The sequence below is a fragment of the Peromyscus californicus genome, unplaced genomic scaffold, assembly GCF_007827085.1.
Source record: "Peromyscus californicus insignis strain IS unplaced genomic scaffold, ASM782708v3 Scaffold_22__1_contigs__length_63687245, whole genome shotgun sequence".
Taxonomy (NCBI): domain Eukaryota; kingdom Metazoa; phylum Chordata; class Mammalia; order Rodentia; family Cricetidae; genus Peromyscus; species Peromyscus californicus.
In genome coordinates this window covers 29,328,131-29,354,147 of record NW_026294525.1, presented here as the reverse complement: position 1 = coordinate 29,354,147, position 26,017 = coordinate 29,328,131, and the positions used below count along the sequence as shown (strand labels likewise).

Below are 26,017 nucleotides of genomic sequence, written 5' to 3'. Positions count from 1 at the left end.
TTAATGCCTCCTCCCATATACACTCCTTTAACAGCTCACTCATATGAATGATAACAGAACTGTATGGATAACCCATTCTTAGGCTATGTGTATTTGCTACCAGTATGTTTTAATATACATGTTAACACAATTATCAAAATTAAGAAAGATGTTAATATTTAATACACTATTTCAGAAACGACACTTACTACTATAACAGGTAAGGGGTTTATGCTCTGCCTCCAAGGAAGAAACGAAATATTTACAAAACTGTGCTAGACATAAGCCAAGAACAGAATATAGCGAGGTCAAGATTACAAGGTGGCCCCAGTTCAGCCCTACACACTCTCCAATGCCAGCAGCTGGGCAGATGGCTCAGCAGTTAAGAGTATGTCTTGCTCGTGCATGAACTCAAGTTCTGTTCTGAGCACCCATGTCGGATAAACCACTGTAACTTTAGCTCCAGGGGAATGCCATCTTCTGGTCCCCATGGGCACCTGTATTCATATGCACATACAACCCCACCACATACACATAATTCAAAATACGAAATAAATATATTTTAAAGCTAAAGTAAGTAAATAGAACTCCCTCTTTCTCAAATGAAAAATTTTCAAATAGGCCAAGAGAGAGGTTATAGGAAGACACTTGAAGAAAAATTAAAAAAATCAACTTAAAAGCAGATGAAGAATATAGAATATGAATGAGAGAAATGTTTTTATATTTTAGCATATGTAATATGTAGTAATGAGTTACTACAGCTCAGAAGAGCTTAAAAAATGAAAGAAAAGATTTTTCAAACAAGAGAAAGGAGGCTGGAGAAAAGTCTCAGCAGCTAATGAGCACTTCTTGTTCTTGCAGAAGACCTGGATCTGGTTCCCAGCATCCACATGGTGGCATACAACCGTCTGCAACGCATGCCAGGGCTTCTGATGCTTTCTCCTGCCCTCAGCAGGCACCAGGCACCCACACATACAGTCCAGCCAAAGCACTCAAGCATAGAGCAGAAAGTAAAATCAAAGAGACAGAGGACAGGATCTGAAAGAGCGCTCAGAGGAGAGAGGAATGGGCAGAACATGCTACAGATAGGAAAGCCACAGCAGACGCAGACTAGCTAGCTGTGCAAATGTGAAACGTTCCCACAGACTCATCCACTTCAAGAGCAGTCCCCAGCTGGTGACAGTGCTCTAGAAGATTCTGAAACTTCGAGGAGGTGGAGCCTCGCGGAAAGTGGGTCACTAGTGGACAAAACAGGGTTTTATAACCTGTCCCTGTGCTCTAGCCTCATGGATTTTACCCCCACACCGTGAACCCAGATACCCCCTTAAGTTGCTTTAGTAGGTTCATCACAGCAACCAAACAGTAACTAATACACTAGTAACACAGTAACAGAACATCCAGGAGGTCCCCCGGGCAAACAAGGGCTCCGTCTACTATTTGTCATGGAAATGTAAGCCACAAAAATCATGTTCATGTACTAGTAACTCAAAAAATATTTTGTGATATTCTCAAAGGAAGAGTAAAAAAAAAAAGGATTCAAAGTAAAAAAGACAAAGACGGTCTAATCATGAGAGGTCAATCCACTTAAAAAATAACTGAGAGCTGGGTATGGAGACCTGTAATTCCACCACTGACAAGGCTGAGGCAGGAGGGTCATGAGTATGAGTGAGTCATCCTCAGCTACATAGCAAGTTCTAAACCAACAACTGTAAACTAATTTTATGAATGGCTATCATCTTCAATGGTAGCAAAAAGAATCTAGTGCATTAGAGAGTATCAAGGTGCTGCACTATGAGACTAGAGTGGCCCAAGACAAGCTGTTAGAACACTAATAATGTAATACTTAATACTATCGAAGTCTTCTGCATCCATGGAGACAGTGTTTTCTGTCTCCAAGGGCATTTTATAATCATTAAACATCCTTTCTCTAAAACTTAAAACAGGAGAAGGAAGCTATTTGAAAGTAACTCAGAAAAATAAAACAGTCTACAAAAATATTAAAACCTAACAGAAATTCAAAGCTACACTACCCTAAAATATATCAGTAGAGCCCCAAGCTAGAGAAAACTTTAGTATAGGTCACAACAGGTGTACTATTAAACCTACCTTTCTGTAAAGAGGAAAGATGTTGGTAGGGAAACCAAATTTATTATGTTAGCCCCTAATGTCACTGAATCAAAGACACAAAAGTTAAAAAATAAAAGAATATGTCAAAGGTATTAGAATAATGAATTGTTTCATATTAATTAAATAACAAATCAGAACTTTCAAACAAAACGTCTAAGAAAAAAGAATGACAAATTTGATTTAAAAATTGAAAAGAATTTATCTTCTAAACCATAACCTAAGAGCTGAACGTAGTGGTACATACCTCGCCGTCCCAGCACCTGGGAGGCTGAGGCAGGAATGTGATGAACTAGAGGCAGCATGGGCTCCACAGTGAACTCTAGGCCAACATGGACAACAGAATAAAAACTGTCTAAACAAAGTCCAAATTTAAGACATGGCAAAATAGGAATCAGAAGTAACAATTTATGTAGCCTATAAATATATATAATTGTGTTTACAGATACATATATACATACACATACACACATATCCCTAAAACTTACTGACATAAGCAGTAAAAAAAAGTAGACAAAAATTGAGAACTAACAGTTTTTAAAAGAATACAGATAATTTAAAAATATGGAAAGGCAATGGAAGAAGTCTATGTCTGCAGGTGTGGCAACAACTTCCTCCGGGGTAGGAATAAGGACACAGTCAGACACAGGTGCATACGAAGACACCATGAGGCAGGACATTCTGAAACTCTCTCTGAACTTCAGTCTGAAGAGAACGTAGCCAGGTACAAGAGGAGAGGGGAAGGGAGAAGAGGAAGGTCAAGGAGACAGCCCATGAGAGGGTAAACTAAACAGAGCAGTTAGTAGAGGGGCTTAAGAAACAAAAGCAGAAAAAGAGAAAGATACATGACCACTTCAGAAAACTTACGCTGGTCTAGTGTCTGACTATCTTGAGAATCAAGAAACGATTTAGATGGTCTGCAGTTCTTCTAAGCTAACGGTCGTTTAAGAAAGCACTAAAGACGGGGAAGAGTGAATCAGAGAATCAAAGTCAGACCCCTTTGATTCACGGACCCCAAATTTGGGTATTCAAATGTAACCCCCAAATCACTGCTCAGGGCACTGCAGACATCACTTTCAGACCTTTGTGGAGCACGGAACAGTTTGAGTCATCAACAGATAAGTTCCCAGGTGAGGGCAAACCCAGCAACACTACTTTCTTGTTTCAGCGCTCGTACTGTAAACACGTGCTTTTCAGGGTGGATTTGGTGTCATGGTTTTCTACTTTTGCCTTCTTGGAAGCAGAACACTGGCATGTCTAAAATCTCTAAGCATAAGAAAACTATGAGATGTTTTATGAATACAAAGTGCATGTTAAATGAGGTAGTGTGTTATGAACTATCATCTATATGCTCAATGTCAATGTATTAATGAGATTAATAATACATATTAAATAATGTCTCTTTAATAGAAGCACGTGTGAAACAGTTATATGCTGAGTGGTTGATAGGCATGCAACCAGTAGCTTATCAGTTACAGGACATAGTAACCATATATGTCCTACAGAAAGAATGTCTCAGTATATCCTAATTCAGTATTTGCAGTCACTTGGTGAAATATGATTACCCCAAATAAGAACTGACACTATCTGCACGCACGTATGTACACATAAATGCTTACTCGTACGTTAGACACAAGTGTGGCAATCAATTATAAGTAGCAGGTCAGGGAGAGAGGAATCAAAGATGATGCTAGGTTTCTGATCTGAGCAACTGAGCATGGTACTGACAAAGACAGGAAGAAAGAAAGACATAACTTTCGGGTTACACATGCTACAAGTTGCTAAACACATGTCTCCATGTACCCTCCTCTTTGAAGTAAGAATCCTCGCGTTGTTCATCTTGGCATGTCACTTGCATCTCCAGTGTTCTACTTTAAATAGCACAATATAACTCAAGCCTGACAAGACAGGAAATATGCACTCAATTCTTTCTCCTTTCACCATAACCCCAGAAAGCAATATTTACCCTACCCCCCTAGTATGTTATGTTTTTATATGAGTCAAAAAATTTCAAACAACACACACACACACACACACACACACACGCACACGCACACGCACACGCACACCCACACCCACACCCACACCCACACACCCACACACACACACACACACACACCCACACCCACACACACACACACACACCCACACACACACACACCCCATGGAAAACAAGAACTATAAATGATGAACACATTGGAAGGAATTCCTCACACGATGATGGATTGTTTTTAGTTCATTTATAGAGACATGAAGCAGTAGTACTCTCCGCATTAATTACAAAACACCATTCTGAAGTACCAAATTTCTATAGAAACTTTTCCAGGGTAAATAATGCTTTCATACTTAATTTAAGAAAACCTCAGAACTATAATTTCTTTCAATGTAGCTTTTATAAAAATGTATTATACACCCAAAATGTGACAGATTTCTACAGCCTGGGAATCACTTACACAATTACAAAGTTTTATATAATCAGAAGTATAAATGTAAAAACTATCATAGAAATTCCTACTGATTCTTCCCTTTCTAGCCAACATTATCTTTGTTTATACATAGTCCACTACTAAAATAACAGAGAACAATTTCTAAGCTACCATAGAACTCATTTTATGAAGAAATATATGTATATATTATAAACAAATTTTATAAACATATATTGCACATATGTGTGTGTGTGTGTGTGTGTGTGTGTGTGTGTGTGTGTATGTATTTGCAAACACAAAAGAAAAAGTTGACGATACATAATTCCTTTTCAGTATTTAATGATCCAGATACAGGCTCAAGGCCAATCTAAAAGACAGCAGCCATTAAAAACATGTTCCTTTTCTCTGCACTGTGTTATCATGAGTGCTTCCTTTCCATCTGAAGCACCTTCCTGACTTCATCACTGGGTGACAATCAGATACAGGAGAGCCCAGACACCAAAATTAAATAGAACAGCTATTACTATTTCCGTGAGAACGAAAGGAGGAAGTGTAGGAAAAAAAGGCTGGAAGCAAAGGGGGTAAAAAGGCGAGAAGGCAAGTGGAGAGAAGCAAAGTTCAAACACAAACTTAAGTCTTCTGTACAGAATGAGTTCCTGGTTCTGGACACTCAATTTTAAGAACTGTGTCCTTTACAATGAAAATGACAAAACTCCCATAGACACAACAGATCCTTTAAAGAACAAAGAGAACAAATCTCAAAAATCATTTTGAACATCTTTTACATCCTTTAGAACTAATTTTATTGTATTCCTATGTAAACTGAGGGCATATGATCATAACACAAACAGAAATGGCTTTGTGTGTCAACACAGATATTTGAAATAGAAAATAAAGTAAACCTACCACACTCAACATCCCTGAGCTACCAAGTCAGCAATTGGTCAACGAGCAGCAGCTGGTGACTTTTAGTGTAAACGTCTTTACCACAGTCTATCCACCAATGAGCACACACCTCTCTTTGCCAAGGACCACAGCCACGGGTGGAAGCGGCAAAGAGGCTTCTTGGTTTCACCTTCTGAGTCTCAGAAACTGTGACGTTCCCATAACAAAAGGGGCAAGACCTTGTCAAGCACATGCCAACAGGCCAGTAGCCAAGACAAGGAAAATAGGAAGGCTAGGAAGTTATCTTTAAAAAGAAATAATATATATAATATACAATAAACTTTCTGCACAAGAGAAATCTCTTAAGTGGTGGTTTCAATCCTAATCAGCCAACAAAAGGACACACAGTTCAATTAACAAAGTATAGCTCACAAAGTATTGTTTTTTAAAAAATAAAATAATACTATCACACTCTTCAATGTGGATTAAGCAAGAATTTGTGGCTTTATGTGCAAAGAGAAGCACTTGCATCGGCATTAATCTATCGGGAGTAATAATGAGTTACAAACTCTCAGAATACAGTTCAACTCTAAACTGGACACTACCTACACAGAACTCTAGTTGGTAAGCCACATACATAGGTCAGTCACTAAACTGATAGAGGTAAAAGACTACTAGATAACCAAAGAAGAGCTGGGAGTAACACAAATTTTAATGCTAATCCTAAAATGCATGTTCTGGTCTTTATAATCTCCTAGACATTATAAACAAAATTATATAAACTCAGTTACAAATACAATATGGGACTTTGCTGTGGCTCAGTAAAATACTGGATATGGCAGTATCATGTATAGCTAAAACTACTGGAAAAATCTGAACATACACACGTGCGCACACACACACACACACAAACACACACACACACAAAATCAAGGAATAGTGAAGTAGCTGCCATAAAAAAAATTCCTACTTAAAGGGCAGCTATTCAATTTTCACTAAGAAATAACATTATGCAAGAAACATTAACACTACTTTTTATCAATTTAGGCAAAAGACTATTATCCCTGATAAGTAATTTTTCCTTGATATTCCTGATTATTAGAAATTAAATTGGTCAGCTATATTTGCCATTAAAGCTTTACTCCACAATTCTCCAGGGAAAGCAGACATAAGTATCACCTAGAGACCATCTACAAACACATTCCCAAGGGCCTCCCTCAGAAACCAACTCAGCCATCTGAAAAGCAGCAGTAGTGGCTGTGTTCAGAAAATTTTCCGGGTGATTCCAAATTGCAGCTGAGGACCAGCGCTGTAGAAGACATATCCTTATCCTACTGACTACAAGCACTCTCATGGGATCTGCCACTGCTGAACTTTGTCATGCCGGGCACAGCCATCAGGAGCAAAAAGGAGGGCTCCAGATCTCATTATTCACTGTAAGGAAACTGCTAAAGAAATCTGGTAAGACTATTTAAATAACATGCAAACATACTTCCAGACAGTTTCTATATGTTTATTTTGAAGAGGATGCCTTAGAAATCTATAAAATATATAACGTATAAAAATAATTTATGTATTAATTCAACTCCAATATATACATGGTCCCTTAAAAGATTTTCATTTTATCAATAAAAATGCACCTCAACCGTATTTCATAGTACTTTCAAAAATCCAGAATTTCAAAAGTTTCTACTAGGAAAGTTTTAGTAGTCATCTAAGTAAAATAATAAAACTAGGAATGATGCCAATAATACTTGAAAATATAAGCATATCTCAGGTATGTCATGTATCCTAAGAATAATTTTCACACTATGATAAGCCCAAGTAGTTGCACATTCATTTAAGAAAAAAAGCACAAAAATATTTCATAGAAGAAAATATCTTCTCATAAAACTTAAGAAAGTTGGTTGTCAAATGAAATATCTGAGGCTCAATTCACAATATCACGTTTCCATATGCACACTGTAAACATACACTCTACTAATGAGCTAGCAACTCAAATGAAACCAGTCATTACTCCAAGAAGACATCATAAAAAAAATTCTCAGTGCAAAAATCCTTACCAACTAAAGTTGTTATAATGGACTTAAGACAATTTTAATAAAAATCACAATTTGAATCCCATAATATAAATGATCCTACAAAGACTTTACATTAAGATTAAAAAGCTTGCAAGAGTAACCGAGTTTTCCTCTCATTACTATTCTCTAGTAAATGCTTTCTTCTGATTAGCTTTTACAATGTCATCCGGGGATGCTGATTTGAAGTCAAATGGCGTTATTGCTACAAGTGGACTCATTTCTTTGTCCGAGACATCTTGAACTTGTCTGCTATAAAGGAAAGTCTTGTAGAGGTCAAGAGAGCGCCTCTTGCAGCTATTCAGCGGGTATCGAAGACACAGCGTTGAAGCAAAAGCTGAAGGCCTAGCAGCAAGAGCCTTGGTCCAGGACACAGACAGAGGTGCTTTCCTAGCAAGGGAGCCTTTTTTGTTTTTCTTACCATCCTTAGTAGAATTGGAATTTTCCTCTAACTTTGGAGTTAGAACTTTAGTGTCTGGGGTTGGAGCAACTGATGGGTCAGCTACAGGCTTTGGAACAAACTCTGGAGTTTTTATCAGGACACTAAGATCAATATTTGAATCAACTCCAGGACTCCTCAATTCAGATAAACTGAGCTCAAAGGAATCTCTCTTAATCTGAGAGCTGTCTAGGTCGATCGTTTTGGCAATCAAATCAGAAAGGGACAAATTCTCCAGGTCTCTTGTGGGAGAAGTTTTAGACAAGGCCAAAGACGACAGAGACCCTGTTAGCTCCGACACTCCAGTAGAAGCCTGAGAGCGGTTTACCAGCTGTGACAGGGGGAGGGAACCCAAGCTAGCAGTTGACTGTTTACACAGATCGGACAACGTGAAGCACTGCCTGGGACTGTTTTCTCTGTGTTCCTCAAACAGCTCAGCTAGGGATGGACTTTCACACTGGGAAAACGGTAAACTGTTATTCTTTACAATATTATTCTTGGCACTTTGTCCAACTTCAGTGTTTATACTGGGATTAAAATTATTTTCCAATGAGACAGGTAAGTGCAACGGGCTACTTAAACTTCCCAAGATGTTCTGCACTGGAATGCTTTGAAAGTCAGGTAGCAAACTGCTTTGAACACCCAAAGAACCACTAGCTACGGTGTTCCCTCCCATTAAGGACTTTAAGTCTGGTATTCCTTTGAAAGCAACCTCTTCGGGAGCACACTCGCCTGTAGGAGGCCTTACCACATCAGCATCTGGAGTCTCAGCAAGCCGACCCTGCAGAGTGTCTCTGGGGGACAGTCTGACTGATGGCTGACTTGCACAAGAATCTCTTGGCATATCATCAATGAGGTGAGCTAGGGACAGCTCCTTTGTTAACTTACATGATTCTAGTTCCTTTTCACTTTGGGGTCTGTCAAGTTTCTTTTTTCTATGAAGTAAATAGTGACTTGGCACAAGTGGAGAATTACGTGATCCATATTTTGCTATTGAGCTAGAACAATCAAAAGATTTGCTACTGCTACCCAAATGATTTTCTGATTGAGGATAAGAATTTTGAACATTTTCGGCTGAAACTTCAGAAGAAGAAATTAAGACTCCTTACCTTACAAAAGCCATCAATGTTCAGATGAGCGAGTTGACATTTGCAGAAGACAGTCACAGCAACCAAAAAGAGACATGAAATGAGGCATTTAATTACTAAGTGCTTCCCTTGATCCTGACATAACTAAAGCGACTCTTGTTCACTGTTTAGCAACAGGGACCATGAGGAAAACGAGAAATATCACCTCTAACAAGCTAAGATGCCCTTCACACTGTGTTCACTGATGTATGTAATGATAAGTAAACGTTCTAATCTCCATGAATTTACTCAATCACGGAGTTCATGAATGTGAAGCTCCACCACAGTGAAGTTGTCATGATTATCACAACTTGGAAAACTTCTTTTAAAAAATGAAAAACTGAGTTCTGTTTTTCTGTACTTTAATACATTAAGAACAAGAAGCACACAGCACCTGTGCTTTCCTGTGTTCTAGGGACACGTTATCAATACAGAAGACATTATCATCATGATCAATTAAAAGTACTTATCTGAGCTCCACCCCAACACATACACACACAGAAACACACTGATTTCACAGTGGTAGGCTGTAAGCAATTTTGCAGAGGTCTAATCCAAAGATTAAAGGACATATCAATCCAGTTAACAAATGACCACACACTAACAGAATCATGCCAATTAATACAACTGTACCTCAGTTCTCATGTTCACAAACTTCTAAACCCCAAACCCTACAAATTTAAATTTAAAAATCTATTCTCATTTTCTTATGCATTAGCTAAAAATGAAACGTATAATTTTAATATTATTTAATGATACTTCAATAACATGAAGTTATAATTATCCATGATATAAGTACAGAGGAATTTTTAACATTAATGGCTGGGTACTCACTTCTGTCTCATCTCATTAGGATTTTAAAAGTTCAATAAGAAAATAACAAGAAGGAAAATGTCTTCTTTTATCTGATTTTATTTTCTTTGTGCTGTTGTTTATGCAAATACACATGCATGATAACAAGAAGTGAACACAATACTCAAAAACCCCCAAACTAGGGGGCTAGAGTTGGTTCAATGGTTAAGAGCACTGTCGTTCTTCTCCTGCTGAGGACCAAGGTTTGGTTCCCAGCGTGCACACAGTGGCTCACAATCACCCTTAACTCCAGTTCAGGGGATCCAATACCTTCTTCTGACCTCCTAAGGCACTGCATACATGTGGGGCACAGATATAAATGCAGGCAAAACACTCATACACATAAAATAAAAATATCTTAACAAAATTGCAAACTAGAAAGCCACCTGACAATAACTGAGATAGCTGGAGTATCGAGGATTTTAACAACTCCAGCACACCACGAACATTAGTCTTGAAGCAGCCCAAAGAGCTACAGGAGGCGTGAAAGCATACCTTTGGACGCCTTTCCTGCGGGCACTGCTCTTTCGCTCTTCCCCTTCAAATCCTGCACATGATCTTGTTCCAGAACCACTGACAAAGCCTTCTGGACATCAAAGTTGTTCTTCAGAATTGCTTCCATCAGTATGTCATCGGGCACAGCATCTCCCAGTACCTCTCTCATGTGATCAAGGCATGAATAGAGACGAGCTAGAACACAAAATGGAGATGAAAAGCTGTACTACACAGCATCTCGAAAGAGGTCACGATCTTCACATTTGACCAGAGAATTTACATTATACTAGGACACTCAAACTTTCCTTCTCTTTAGTAGAAATTACTTATAATGGTTATATTTTATCTCCTATGTACTTGTCTTCTCACATCTCATTAATGAAACAATCAATGTAATGAATGTTTCTGAATAACACTTGAAAAAAATACATATAAACTGTATACAGTAATACACATTCTCAGTACAGGATGAGGTTACACACCTTCCAATTGCTTAAAAAAATACAAATGGATGGAGCTGGAGAGATGGCTCAGAGGGTAAGAGCCGGTACTATAATTATAACAGAGGACCCAAATTTGGTTCCCAAGCACCCACGTTGGGCAGGTCAGATCAGCCTGTAACTCCAGCTCCAGATGATCCAATACCCTCTACTGAGGTCTCTTTTGAAGTCTACAGGCATCTTCACTCATGTGCATAAGCCAACAAACATACAGACATACACATATACAGGTAGTTAAAAATAATAAAAATACATCTTTCAAAAAACACAAATGGCACACTCTAACATTTTAGACAGTGATGGTGAAACTTCTACCAACCACTTTTAGCATGCATAGAAAGGGAAAGGGACTGTGTGAGACTATTTCAAACTTGTCAGTTTGAAAAACACTGTATTTCTTACATGTCATAAATTACTACTTCAAGTTTTTTTCAAACTGACAAGCTCTCCATAGCCAACAAATACCATCCTTTTATAGTTATCAAAATAATTTAGCATAAAAATAGTCAAGTCCAAGAAATAAAGAAGAAATGAACATTCATTTTTGAAACCATATTTAAATCTGGAATTGTATTGCTTAAAGATTTTCATTCTTATAACACTCATCAGTCTTCATACCTTTAAGAGCTAAAACAGGACCAGGTACCTAGAGGCTAAAGAATAAAAACAAATACTCATTTGCATATTACAGCACTTGGCAATTTTCACACTTGATCATATCCAATCCTCACAGAAACTCTGGAAGCCAGACATGTCACAGAAAGTAACTGAAGTGCACCTCATAAGCTTCTGGGCTGCCATCTATTATTATGAGGCATCTATTATCAAGACTTTCCTTAGTAAAAGCTATACTGCATGCTTAACTGCTTACTTACAAAAATAAATTCCTTAAATACCAGGACGATTCTGCTTTGCCTCTGTAAGATTTAACAGGATTTCCCTGTTACTAGGAAAGTATTATGTATTGAGTTAATGCATCAATCACTAAAATGAGAAGGCAACACTTAGCAGAGCTAGCATCAGAACATCTAATAATCACAGGATCTATTCCCCACATATTTGTAATGAGGAAAAGTACTAGGGGGTGAAAAGTGGAGACTGCACAGTCAGGCCGGCCTAATTAATTTACAGCCTAATCATGTTCCTATAAAATAAGACTTACCAAGAAGGCCAGTCAGATCCAGTATGTTAAAAGAATGCCTGCAAGCACTTAGTTAATGTGGGTCACAAGTATTACTGTCATGTAAGTAGTTGCATGTCAGGACAGAAAGTTAGTCTTTTTTTTTTTTTTTTTCACAAATAACTGGACTTTCGTAGGTCCTAAGCACTGACCACAGAAGCACACATAACAGAAAAATGACTTCTCCTCTGTCCACCTTCTCATCCTGGAGACTGTGCTAACACAAGGACTTCTCCTCTGTCCACCTTCTCATCCTGGAGACTGTGCTAACACAAGGACTTCTCCTCTGCCCACCTTCTCATCCTGGAGACTGTGCTAACACAAAGAAACACTCCAGGGCATATGTACTAGCTCTGTAATCCACCAGATATTCAAGTGAATCTACAGAGTTGACAAAATTCAGTTTTTCCTACTTTCTAATTTTGTATATTTATGCCTTCTTTCCATTTATTCCGATTTTGTTAGCCCCTGGCATTTAAAAAAATATTTTATGTATGAGTGTTTTGCCTTCATGTACGTATGTGCATCATGCCCAAGCCTGGGGTCCCAGAGATCAAAAGAGAGATCTGATCCCATGGAACTGGAGTAATGGATGCTTGTGAATTACCATGTAGTGGCTGGGAACTGAACGCAGATCTTCTAGAAGAGCAGCAAGTACTCTTAACCCCTGGGCCTTCTTCTCCAGCCCCAGGAGTCGATGTTTTATTAACATATTCAAAGATCAGCTCACAGACCCTCCATTTCTTTCTGTTTCCAAATGAATTCTAAACTTTCAATTAAAAACATATATAGATAAAGGTCGAACTGCAAAGGAAGAGCAGGGCAGCTCGGCCTCACTCATTCTCCACAGACAGCATTACTCATGGACCTGGCCAGCTCAGCTCTCCATCAGTCATGGTTTGAGAAAAGGCACACGTGAAATTGATTTGTGAAAGGAAGCCAACACATAGTTGTCCTTTTGCAATGTTTGAAAGAGTCACAAATAAGCAAACCATCAATGCTGTTACTCCTCCCAGACCCCATCTTGAAACTTCACTCACACAGACCTGACCCAGAACAGCTGGGAGGGGCTCTTCTGCTCTTCAATGCTTTCTTCTTTACACTTCCTGGAAGCTATCACTCTTGTCAATAAAGCAGCCCCTGCCACTTAAGCATCGGCTCCACAAGAGCTCATGAACCACGAGTCTTTCAAAGTTCTTCTAACAAATCCCTGGAATTTTCTTCCATGTAAACAACGAGAGGATGAGAAAACTCACACTCAAAGACCCCCGTTACTAAATAGCTGATATGCTTAATGGAATCAATTTCTCAATCACACAGTTAAACAGACTTCTCAATAAACACATTAAATAAGATGTCAATTTTCCTTCAAAGTATAAGATATGTTTGTACCATTACTGTTCATAATCATTATTAAGAATAATCTCAATAAAATTCACAAGTTCTTACTTGGTGATTAATCATTTTCAGATAATGAAGACATGCTATTTTTAAAAAGCCATACCTTGATCAATTTCACTTAATTGGTGATTCAAAAGAGAATGAGAAGACTCTTTCAGATCTTCATAACCATATTCTTCTACAGGGTTGTCACGTCGTGAGTAAATAAACTGAGCAGCTAGAATACAAAATGAAGAATGCTATAATAAAGCCAGTTCTCAAATGTTTCTTCTTCTTTAACACAAGTTAAAATAAAGGAGATGGGGCTACAGTTCACTGGTGAAGTGCTGCCCTAATACGCATACGGTCCTGAGTTTGATTCTCAACACTGACATTGAGAAATCCTATCTGAAGGCACTAAAGCAGAAAGAAAGAGAGGAAAATGTCAGGATGTCCTGCTCTGGCCTCTGTATGCTCATTCGCAGAGGGCAGGTATCTGCATATTCATATGCATGCATTTTAAACACACACACACACACACACACACAGGGCTAGGCATGCCAATTCACATGCATGATTACACACACACACATCTGATCATCGCTTACAGCCAGTCTGACAAGTGATGAAATTGGAACCACTCCATGACTGTATCAATCCTACCCAAGTTCTAGTCTAAGTCCCGAGACGAACACCTTTGTAATGTCGTCTTCCTTCTTCCCCCAATCTCCAGGACCACTCCACTCATTTCACCCTTGCCCACTACTATGCCCCCTTATTCCTCTTGGTACTGACATTTTAAAGCACAGAGCAAGCTTACTGATCTGCTTAAGAAAGTCCTCAAGATGTATTTGCAGAGTGAAGCCAACATTACTTTAATTTTGCTATTCAAGAAACAATAATTTTGTTTCCAGAATCCAAGAGGTTACCAAAAGCATACGCTCTAAGTTTTAAAATATATTTTTTAGATTTTAACTTTTTAAATTGTTTCTTTGTGAATTTCCCATCACACAACTCAATCCCACTCATCTCCATAGCAGCCTTCTGCCCTTAAAAACTTCCCCCACAAAGAAAACAAACACAAAAACCCCGATGAGGAAGCTGCAGTGTGCCACCATGTGTCACAGTGCATCACACAGTCTACCTTTTGGCCCAAAAAGTTTGACTTGCAAACATTTATTGCAATCAAACACCAGTAAAGTTCCAGGCCTCAGGCTTCACTAGCGACACTGGATCCTCTCCAGTACCCTGTTGTTGCCCTGGGTCATGGAGATCCTGCAGCTTTGGTTATACAGGACTGGCTCCTTCACAGGCTCCAGAAGCTCATGGGTGGGGTCGATGTTGGGGTGGGCCAACTCAAAAGCCCTGGATCTGGGCCTGAGTGGCGGCTGAGGTGGTCACCCCACTCGCTCTTCTGGATCTGGGCCTGAGTGGTGGCTGAGGCGGTCACCCCACTCGCTCTCCTGGATCTGGGCCTGAGTGGCGGCTGAGGTGGTCACCCCACTCGCTCTTCTGGATCTGGGCCTGAGTGGCGGCTGAGGCGGTCACCCCACTCGCTCTTCTGGATCTGGGCCTGAGTGGCGGCTGAGGCGGCCACCCCACTCGCTCTCCTGGATCTGGGCCTGAGTGGCGGCTGAGGTGGTCACCCCACTCGCTCTCCTGGATCTGGGCCTGAGTGGCGGCTGAGGCGGTCACCCCACTCGCTCTCCTGGATCTGGGCCTGAGTGGCGGCTGAGGTGGTCACCCCACTCGCTCTCCTGGATCTGGGCCTGAGTGGCGGCTGAGGTGGTCACCCCACTCGCTCTCCTGCACCTGTGCTACCAGAGCCAGCTCTCCCACTTTGCTCAGGGGAGGGGTGGGGCTGGCTCTCGCGGCTGTGGCAGATGGCAAGGGCAGGACCAGATCTCCTGCACTCATGCCACTGGGGCCAGCTCTCCAGCACTGCCCTGACAAGGTGTGGGGCCAACTCACCACAGTGCTACAGCCAGCAAGGGGCAAGGCCAGCTATCCTGTGCTGGTACCACTACATGACCAGTAAGAGGCAGGGCCGGCTCCCCCCGCTCACGCCCTCAGGGCTCTCCCACAGCCACGCCACCAGGGACAAGCTCTACTGTGCTGCCCAGGAGAGGTGCAGACCTGCTCTCTTGTGCAGCCAGCAAGGGGTGGAGACAGTTCTGTGGAGTGAGCACTCCTGCCAACAGCGAGGGGCAGGGCCAGCTAAGCATGATGCTCAGCCATGCTTCAGGCTGCAGCCCAGACCACCAACATCCACTTGGCCTTTGATAGTAACATGGGCCATGGTCACCAACACAGACCCCGGCTGCAGTAGGGCCTCAGACCCAGATATGGCCCTCAGTGGCAGCACAGGACACTCAAACGAGTTTGGCCCCTAGTGGCAGGACAGCAACACGGCTTCAGGTGGCAGTGCAGGCCCTCATACAAGTCTGTTCCTCACCACCACTGCATCTCCAGTTCCACGTCACTCCAGAGTGCATGAACCACTCCGCTTCTTCCCATCTCTCCATTAGATATTTACATAATGCCCCAGCCTGCCTATGTGTTGTCTTCCAGGCCCTAGGTGTCTCTACTTATGTCATGTGTAAATATTTTGCTCTAATGTATGTCTGTATACCACATGCATGCTATGTGCCCTTGAAGATCAGAGAGGGCATCAGTTCCTTAGATCCTGTGGAACTGAGGTTATGAATGGTCTTCTGCAAGAACAGCAAGTGTGTGTTTAACCGCTCTCCAGCCCTCAAGAGGCCTTCAGTTTTGAACAACTCATTTTTCAATCATATAGTAACACTGTTAACCGGTAACATATATGTAAAACTTTGACTTGAAGATATTGGTCTGTGTTTCTCTAACATACTGGCTGTGTCATTATTCAATATGGAATGTAACAGGGTACTAAGGATTTCATTAAAAGAAAGAAAGAGTCTGTAAAAATGTCAATATATGCCTCAGTGGCATAAACAAAAAAGGGAAAAATGCAAGCCCAAAGTATGGACGCATCCACCTCAACTGGACACCCATTGAACTTAACAGTCTACTAACAAAAGTAGTACTATAAAGCAAGACATTATGGGAGCCTTTACATCATTTTACTTCCCATAAGAACATGATAAGCCCACTGCACAAAATTCCTACATTGGACTTTTGAGCATGGTTCCAGTGAGGTATTAATGCTGAAAGAGAAACTACCTCCAAAATTTATAGATAATGCAGAAAATATAAATAAAGTTACAGCCCATATGCAATATTTATAATCAGAAATCAGAAGGCCATGAGCCAATGACCGTATAGGTTAGCAGGGAAGAACAAGAAAATTGAAATGTCATAGTTTAAGATCCAAATGAGTAAGACAGTTGACAAGTACAGGAGAAACAAATTAATCACTGGAGACTGGAGCAGTAACAATAAAGGAGGTTAAGAACAGAAAAACTGAAGACTGAACAAAAGGAAAATTCCATACATACAGAGAAACTGAGGACTAAAATGCATGTTTCCTTTTCTCAGATTAGGTCATCGAAATGGATAAATAAAGGCATGAAGAGGGTGACACATGCAGGAGGCTTCAGTCTAAAACACGCCACTCCAACATGTCAGGTCATGTCAGGGTTCTTTGGAAAGTCTGATTTCTACTGCAACGTAACTCCACTGTTGCCAACTCCCGCACTCCCTCCCAGCCACAGCCTTCTTCCAGGACTGCTTACTATGAATATTGGCCTTTGCAACATTACTCACTAGTTACGTCTTACACCTCACGCCATCAAGCTTTTGCCTTGTCGACTATAGAGTCCTGCATCTGTGGTCATTAGGAAGCTAATGTCTCTCTCCAGACGTGCGGGCATTTTCACTAAGATGGCTACTGGTTTTTGTTAGTTTTCTTGGTTGAATGACCTGTCCTAATCTTATTTCCCTGTAACTATTTTCAGTCTTACTTGTGAACACAAGTATTTCAGAAAGGCACACATCATATGATTTACATATATGTGTATCCTTCTCCATCTTATTCAAAGAGATAAATTAGTATTACAGATGAAAAACTGAAGAAACATTCTGTTTCAGATTCTGTAATACCTTTTCCATTGTTCAAATCTCAGATTAGAGATGAGTCCTATAACCAGAAGGTACCTTAGCATAATGCAATACTTAGATCGACAGGCTTTTATTTCTATCGATCTAAAGTAAATCCTTAAAATCCATGGCATTTTAGACTTACTCTAGCAACTATACTAAAAATATAAATGTTTTATTTTCTGCCTAGAGATTTACAAATTGTTTCCCAGGCTTTTCTAAACTTTTTTTTTTTTTTTTGCTTAGTCCAACATTAACAATGCAACTATGTCTCATACCACTGTGACCCCAGAACCCTAAGACCAGTCCAATGTTGACTGAGATGAGAAACCAGATATATCCCTCAACAAGTTTCATTCTAGAGATTTCCACAGCAAAGCGGAAGTTCTTACTTTTTTTTTTTTTTTTTTTTTTTTTTGGTTTTTCGAGACAGGGTTTCTCTGTGTAGCTTTGCGCCTTTCCTGGAACTCACTTGGTAGCCCAGGCTGGCCTCGAACTCACAGAGATCCGCCTGGCTCTGCCTCCCGAGTGCTGGGATTAAAGGCGTGCGCCACCACCGCCCGGCAGGAAGTTCTTACTTATAAGAAGAACTCTGCCACCTGCTAGAAGCTTCTGTTTCTGGGGATATTCCTTACTGTTACACTTTCCCAAACAAAAAATTCCAACTTCCAAATTCGTACTATAGCCATTGTTCCAGAAGTCCTTGCTAGTGGTTGGGATTGCCACAGAGGCCAACAGAATAAGGAACCATAGAGGCTGAGGTCAGGAAGGAGACAGAGAGAGTAGGGGGCGGAGGCGGGGGGGGGGGGGGGGGGGGGGGGGGGGGCGGGGAGCAGGGGACAAGGAACAGGGGGAAGAGCAAGGGACAGGGGGCAGGGAGCACAGACCAGGGGGAGGGGGAGGGGACTGAGGTCAGTCTAAACCTTGAAGTTGAAATCAAAGCCCAAAAGGCAACTAATACAAATAAAAATTAAAGCAAGGGTGAGAAAATAATAAATGTAAAATGTTTTTCTTTAAAATTTTAAATCTTAAGCTTCAGTGCATTTTCTGAAAGTTAGCCACAGTAATTTTAAAATTTAAGCTATTTTGACATACATGAAAGTCCAAGGAATTCCAATTCTAAGTCCTGAAAGTGCCTACAACTATTTCCTACACATTAGTGTGCACATTAAAGACACAGTTCTCAGCATCCTTCCTGGAGCATCTGATATAGTGGTGCTGGAAAAAAGCAAGAAAACTGTATTTAACAATTACTCTCAGCTCTTTCATACCAGCAGGGAAGCTTAAGAAACACTGCCCTACAAATGTCTTTAATCCCAGCATTTGGGAGGCAGAGGCAGGCGGGTCTCTGAGTTCAAGGCCAGCCTGGTCTGCATAGTGAGTTCCAGGACACTCAGAGCAACACAGTGAGACCATGTCTTGAAAAAGCCAAAGTAACAAACACACACACACACACACACACACACACACACACACACACACACACAAAGAAAAAGAAAAGAAACTGTCCTACACGCCCCACCTCCAGTCTGCCCAGTCTACTCGTCTACTTTGTACATCACCACAGTCACCTGCTAAATCCCCTCCCTATCCAAATGCCTCCTGTCAAAAGTGACACACACACAGAATGAAGAAGCCCCTTCACAATCTGCTTCCCATTTCCCATCCCAGTCCTCTGCAAACAAACACCACTCAGTAGTCAGCACTCCACCCACACTGCCCACTTTACCAGCCCACTCACTTCTCCCGTCAGGCACGCTCAGGACTGTTCTCCACCCATCAGACTACAGCAGTGACCTGTCTGAACCCACAGCTGTAAAAAGACCAAAAAGGTATGTGTGGGGCTCTTCTTACACACAAATTGATACTGAGTAAAGGTTCTGAACTAAAATATATCAAGGGACTACTTCCAACTTACATTAATTCAAACAAAATACACTATTCAAATTGCTTTTCCTGGTTCTTTTGTTATTCCTGCCCTGACATACATTCAATAATCAGTATGAAAAATCTTTCTAAAGGAAATTTTAAAGAGCTACATTTCAAACATTTAAAACCCACCTTTTATCAAGTATGCTTAGAAATCAAAACTACATCCATTTGTGACTGAAGTTTAGAAGTCTCTATGAATTGGCAAAGCAACTCAATCACAGGTTCAGTAGACCATGAGTACAGTGTGTTCACCTCTTGAATGAACAAAAGGTCAAAAGGTAGATTTTTATTTTCTGAGCTACTCGGGAATTTGTTCATTTGTTCCTTCATCCCCTAACTGGGAAGTACTCTTCTAAAGGGTATTCAGATATGGTGATGGCTGACCTTGACTGTGGAAGAAGGAATCTCAGTTAAGGAACTGCCGCCATCAGGATGGCCTGTAAGCATGTCTTCCGGGGCATTTTTGTTGCATAAACCCTGTCCTCCCCAAGGTACTTTATGTCTGGTATTTTATTTAATTTAGTCCAGCCACAAAGGAGCAAACTAAGACAGACACCAACAATGACAGCAGTGATGAAGAGGTGGGTCTGCTTCACAGAGCAGCCTACCAAGAACATGGCGGCAAAGCCTACTGCTCTGCCACAGCAGGCTGCTCTCTAAATAACAAACTATTCTAAAGCTGTTCACTTCTCATCGGAAATCACCTGAAACACACACTAAAAAATGACCGAGGCCCAGTACATGGTGCTCAGGCCTGTGATCCTAACTTCTGGGGTTCTGAAACAGGGACTCCCAGACTGCAGGTCAGTCTATGATGCACGCTATGTTCCAAGCAGCACAGGCTAGAGTGTGTTCTGGTCTAACACTACTGCTATGCCACACACTTTCCTTTTCTTGACTGTTTTTGGTGGTGGTGGTGGTTTTGTTACTACTGTCTTCCTACGGGGTGGTGTTGGGGGTCACACCCAGGATCTCACACATGCCTACTAAACTACATGCATGCCTACTAATCTACATTCCCCATCTGTAAATGTTCTAGAAAATAAAAATTCATATTCACATGCTTCTGTTAAAAGTGAGTTTATCCAAGAAGCAAAACTATCTATTGTTCAGTGATGTCAGTAGACTAACTGTGAGTAATCACTACTGTATAAAGAATCCACTTTCACACAAACCATACTCAATAAACCCTGTAGATCTCAACTTGTTTTTGAGACATGATCTTGTTTTGTAGCCCAGGCTGGCTTCAAACTCAGAGTTCAGCCTGTTTCTGAGTGCTAGGATTAAAGACATGTGCCACCACACCTAGCAGACCTCGACTCTTATAAGCCTCTCAAATCCACATCTAAGTATTACTATTCTTACCCTCAATAAATGGTTCCCAAAGGCCAGTCTAATATTCCAAATATTCCCGATATAATTACTACTATATGGCTTCAGAGGTCTTAGAATTTCACTAATGATCAATTAACATTTCAATGGATTTATATTAACTGCATGATACAGAGACTATTAGAAAAGAAGTCTTCAAAGGTTTCCTTAAACTGCTTAATTTTTGTTTAAAATGATCAGTGAGCAAGAGCTCTTACTACACAAGAATGAGGGTCTGAGTTTGAATCCCTAGTACCCATGAAAAACCAGGTGTGGCCATGTTCATGTCTGTAAACCACTGCTTTGGGTGGCAGGAACAGCAGAATCTCTGAGGCCTGCTGGCCGTCAGCCTACGAGATCTTGTCATAAAGGACTAAAGTGAAGACTGATAGCTGAGGCTTTCTCCACGCTCCCATGTATGCACAGAAGCATGCACCTACACAAACATATACAACACACACACACATGCACAAAAAAATTACTCATGGGTAAAGAAATTCTTATAGGTGAACTTGGTGGGGCATACTTACAAACTCATCTACGCATGGCCAAAGCTGGAGGACCACCAGGAAATCAAGGCCACCCTGGACTATATAAATTCTATTTTTTGTTTTCAAATAAACCATTATAAAAACTTTAAATTTTAACATGTGAGTATGTAAGTAAATACACACATACACGTATCTTTTTTTTGTTTTGTTTTGTTTTGTTTCAAGATAGGGTTTCTCTGTGTAGCCCAGGCTGTCCTCAAACTCAGAGATCCCCCTGCCTCTGCCTCCTGAGTGCTGGGATTAAAGGCATGCTCCACCACTGCCTAACTACATATCTTTGTAAAAATTACATATTATAGTTTTATGACTCTAGTCCAGGATGACAATCATACTTACTTGACCTTTTTAAACAGCCAAATCAAAGAAATCTTTTTTTTTTTTTTTTTTAACAATTTACCTGTTGATGGTGAAATACAATAGTCATCCTCCACAGACTGGCCATACAAATCATCTTCTTCAAAATCTAAAACAAAAAACAGATTCATTTACAAGTTCAATCAGTCTTCTATATTAATGAGCAAACACCTGAATTATCTACAAAATACATTAAAAATATCAACTTTCAAGGAACCTGAATGTCTATTTTCCCATAAATTCCAAGAATTCTACCCACAAAGTAGATATTTACTAACAATCTAAATTACTGACAACCTATACTTTAAAAAAACATACATAGGCCTTCTGTTTTAAGCTAATTTGGCTTTATTTGATTTTCTCACATATTTCATGTGATCAAAAACCAGTAATAATCCTGTAGATAAAATATGTGGATTGTCTAATTGTTCACAGAACCTGAGGTAAGCCACCCGCTGCTCTCTAGGCAAACATCTTTACAAAACTGGGGGGTGTAGGGTATACACTCCAACCATAAAGTCACTCTTCGTGGAGAACAGGAAGCCCAACTCCTATGACCATTAAGTCTTCGAGTGGAGTATGCAAGTGGAGTAAGTAATTCTTAATGGAGTATGTTCTTGGTTGAGATTTTCCAAGGTTGCTTCTCTCTCTGGTTCCAGAAGGCTTCCCTGCCACCTTTACCTTCAGCAGCCTCCTCTAATTTCTTGTCTTCAAAGTATAGCCCATGTTTCAATGCATGAAAATTACAGCTCCTTCCAGGAAAAACTTAGTTTAGCAGAGTACCTGGCATACATGGGGCAAGAAATTGATGTGTTCCCAAGTCGATGAGTCAAACTATTGAAAACCCTGAAGGAACGTGAACTCAGACTAGAGACCATTAAAGAGATATTTCCAGTACAAAGTGTGCACATTTCCAGCTCTGTCAACGCCCAAAGTCTAACAGCCCAGAAGAGGATGATTACAAAACTGTATGATGAGTGTTCAACACGAGAAATACAGAGCAATCTGGGAACACATATGTGAAAACTAGAATTTCCCCAAGAATAGAACATTCAAACCAATTCCAAAGAAGAGAGTTAATCCCAAATTTAAAGATGTCATTCATTCACAACCCCCGCCCCAAAAAACTACCTTTAGATATAACAAATCACTTTTACTAGTTGAGATGACCTAAAGTGCTACAGTATTAAACACATGAAGAAAATTCTCTGAAATCTTCCTAACATGGGTCATTTCTTCAAAACATTGGCGTGATTTACTACACCTAAGGTATCACACCAGCTACTGGACTAGACATTAAAGTGGGGCTTTTGAACTCGCGGAGACAGGCTGCAAACATAGAACGGTTGCTTGCCCATTATGCACAAAGCCCTAGGTCGCAACGGCCAGTACTACATAAACCAGGCCTGCCAGTCCACGACTGTCATCTATGACTTGGGAGCCAGAATCAGCAGCAGCAGGATTAGGAATTCATCATCCTTGGCTATATAGTGAACCTGAGTCCAACACAGGCTACATGAAACTCTGTCTCAAAACAAAAACAAGGGAAAAAATAAAACTAGTAGTTAAAGCAGTCAAGAAAAATACTCCAACTCACACAGATAAACAAAACAGGTGTTACAAAGAGGAACCACAGGTTTTAGACCTCAAAACTGAATATAGCTAATAAAATTGAAATACTTGTATGAATTTAATTATTGAAAGTCCAAAGGGAAGCCTAACTGGGAAGACACTGAAAATGAATTACACTTTCGTAAGCAGGAAGGGAGAAACACCCATGACAGGACAGGACAGGCTTGGTTATGATGTCACCAATTGTTACAAAGAAATATAACCTGATCTCAGGTAGCCAAGCTAAGAAGGTATTTAGCACTGACTCTCAGAGGACACAAAACTCTAGTCAAATACTTCACCCAGAAATCCTAAACCTTTCTGATCTAGACGTTCTCTTCTACAATGCTCCCACAGCACTGTCATTACACGGTGTGGAATCTCTCATGTTTTAACCAGCTGCTCCTTTTAGACAGTCCTTAATAGCTTAAGCAGTACTCTAAGCACTCAGTTATCACTGGATGGGAAAATAAATTACTAAAGAAATGAGTGTCCTTTATTTCATAGCTACAAAATCCCTCCCAGTCTCAAGTCATTTCTCAGTGGTGGTGGACTGCAAGGCATTTTATTCATTTCCTACAATATTCTGACAGCAGATGTCTGCAAAGTAAGACACTCCAGGCAGACTGGGCCAAAGTCTCCAAAGGTTGGTGTCCAACCCTGTCTGAGCACACTGATGCTCACAATATCCCAGAAGTGCCAATGACAACCGACTTCTTCCACATAATATGTTCTCCATTTTACAAAGCAGTAGGTCTTTTACTCCTTTTGCATTAGTTCAATTTGTTTTTATTTTTAGCTTCTGTGATGCTTGATAATACCTATTATTATACACTCATGGCTTGACGTAGCCTTAAAAACCACTTTCAGCTTAACTCCTTGAGACCATTAATATGCGTATTTTTTCATATAAAAAAAATCAGTGAGTCCTTTTCCATGACCCCCCAGTGTTGATTTTCATTTCCACTTTGAAATACATTTATATTAAGTGTTATCAGTCAATAATTGAGTGTACACTTGAAGATCAGCAAATCGACTTAATTCCTTGAGCCTTTTAAACCTAATCTTTTCTGTTTCTTACGTCCCCAATTTTGAAGTTCGTTAACATTCGGGTCAAGCGATCAAGACGCACGAACCCAGGCAAAAACATCACATAAATCTTAACAGTTTTAGCTGGTCGGTTGAACGTAAGCACTAAGCCAGCCTGTTTTTTATAAATAAATAATGCCTCGGGGGGGGGGGCACGTCTGAAGGAGGGCTTGTGAGACAGAAGTTAGAAACCGGCACGTGAGTCCCCAAATGAAACCATGAGAAAAGAGGTAACGCTTAGATATGAAAGAGCATCGGATGCCAGCGTCGCCCAACATCTGTAGGCCCTTGAGAGATGCTACACTGTCCCCCGTCCGTAAATAAGGTCAATCCAGGAGGCAGAAATCACGCTCTCTTCCTTCCTTCCCTGGGACTCTGATGTCCTACCCTTTCCCCCTCCCTCTCCCCTCCTCACCACAAACACCAGTTCTAGCACGGCTCCGGGGGTCCGCGCTCCGATCCAGGCGGCTGTAAGGAGGCCAGGGTCCCAGCTGGGACCGCTAAGATGACGGCCTGGCGAGGCCCTGCCACCCACCTTCATCGTAGTTGTAGCCTCGGACGTTCCGATGCCGGGCCATCGCGGCACACAGGGCGTCAGCCACAGTCCCTTCCCAAGAACTCGGCTCAGACACGGAGAAGGCGCCAACGGCGGCCTGGAGACCTCTTCCGCGCCATCTTGGCTTCCGCCAGGCCTCTGCGCCGAGCGTCTGCGCAGATGCGACGTCATACCTGCGGCACGACGCGACGGCAAGCTCTCAGGGTCACAGCCGGCCTCCCGAGAACGCGTGCGCACTCGCGAGCCCGGCGTGGGGGGGTACAAGGCCCCGCCCACCAGCAAGTTGACTGACGTGGATCGCAAAGCCGGAAATTCTTTCAGCTACCTCCACGCTGTGGATTTGCAGTGCACAGTACAAGCGGGGATCTTTGACCTCCACCAGCGTTCAGGATTATTTTCCAGATTTGGCTTTTGATTTTCTGGAAGGCTGCCTAATTTTCTCAATAAGAGCAAGGACTGTGTTTCAGCTTTTAGGTTTTAGGTAAATGTGACAGGCAGGCAACAAACATGTGTAAAATGTGGCATAATAATTAGTCCAAGCTTTAGAGGGAGCAAGACTTTTTGAACAAGTAATTAAAATATAGCTACACTGGGTGACCATGCTTTGTGGGTAATTCATGGCTTCAGATATGGGCTCCATCCTTTATTAACAGCTCTGGTAAACAGCTGTCTGGCCTTAGCTATGTAAACTATTTTCATTAACACGGATTCATTAAGAAAGATGCCTTAGGCGTTGATTGAACACATAAACATGTGAACTTGCTGAGAGCCCCTTGTACAGCTTTTCAGACACAGCGCTAGCCTTGGATGCTTATGATGTAATACATAATACATAAAATCTCTAACCTGTTATTAAACATCCTCATTTCGTAAAACATAAGGCTAATAGTGCTGTGTAAAAACATCAACCTCATTATCATAATGAACAGGCCGCTTTGTTGTAGCTTGTTTTTGCAAAGCCAAGACCTTGTATCAAAGGCAAACGTCAGCTTCTGCCTTACTCAGCTT

At 40.9% G+C, this 26,017-nt stretch overlaps 1 protein-coding gene across 5 annotated transcripts in view; it reads right to left on the bottom strand.

Moving 5' to 3' along the window:
• Positions 1-25,174, bottom strand: part of Hbs1l (HBS1 like translational GTPase) — a 75,076-nt gene extending 49,902 nt beyond the window's left edge. Inside the window, exons 1-5 of one of the 5 annotated variants that reach the window (XM_052751162.1) lie at positions 24,989-25,174; positions 21,797-21,862; positions 13,590-13,703; positions 10,406-10,600; positions 4,325-9,035 (exon numbers count right to left, since the gene is read on the bottom strand). In XM_052751162.1, the coding sequence (XP_052607122.1) occupies positions 7,615-9,035; positions 10,406-10,600; positions 13,590-13,703; positions 21,797-21,862; positions 24,989-25,031 (1,839 nt within the window). In that variant the 5' untranslated portion in view covers positions 25,032-25,174 and the 3' untranslated portion in view covers positions 4,325-7,614. The other 4 variants (XM_052751161.1, XM_052751160.1, XM_052751163.1 and 1 more) reach the window with 4 other exon arrangements.
• Between the last annotated feature and the right edge of the window lie 843 nt (positions 25,175-26,017).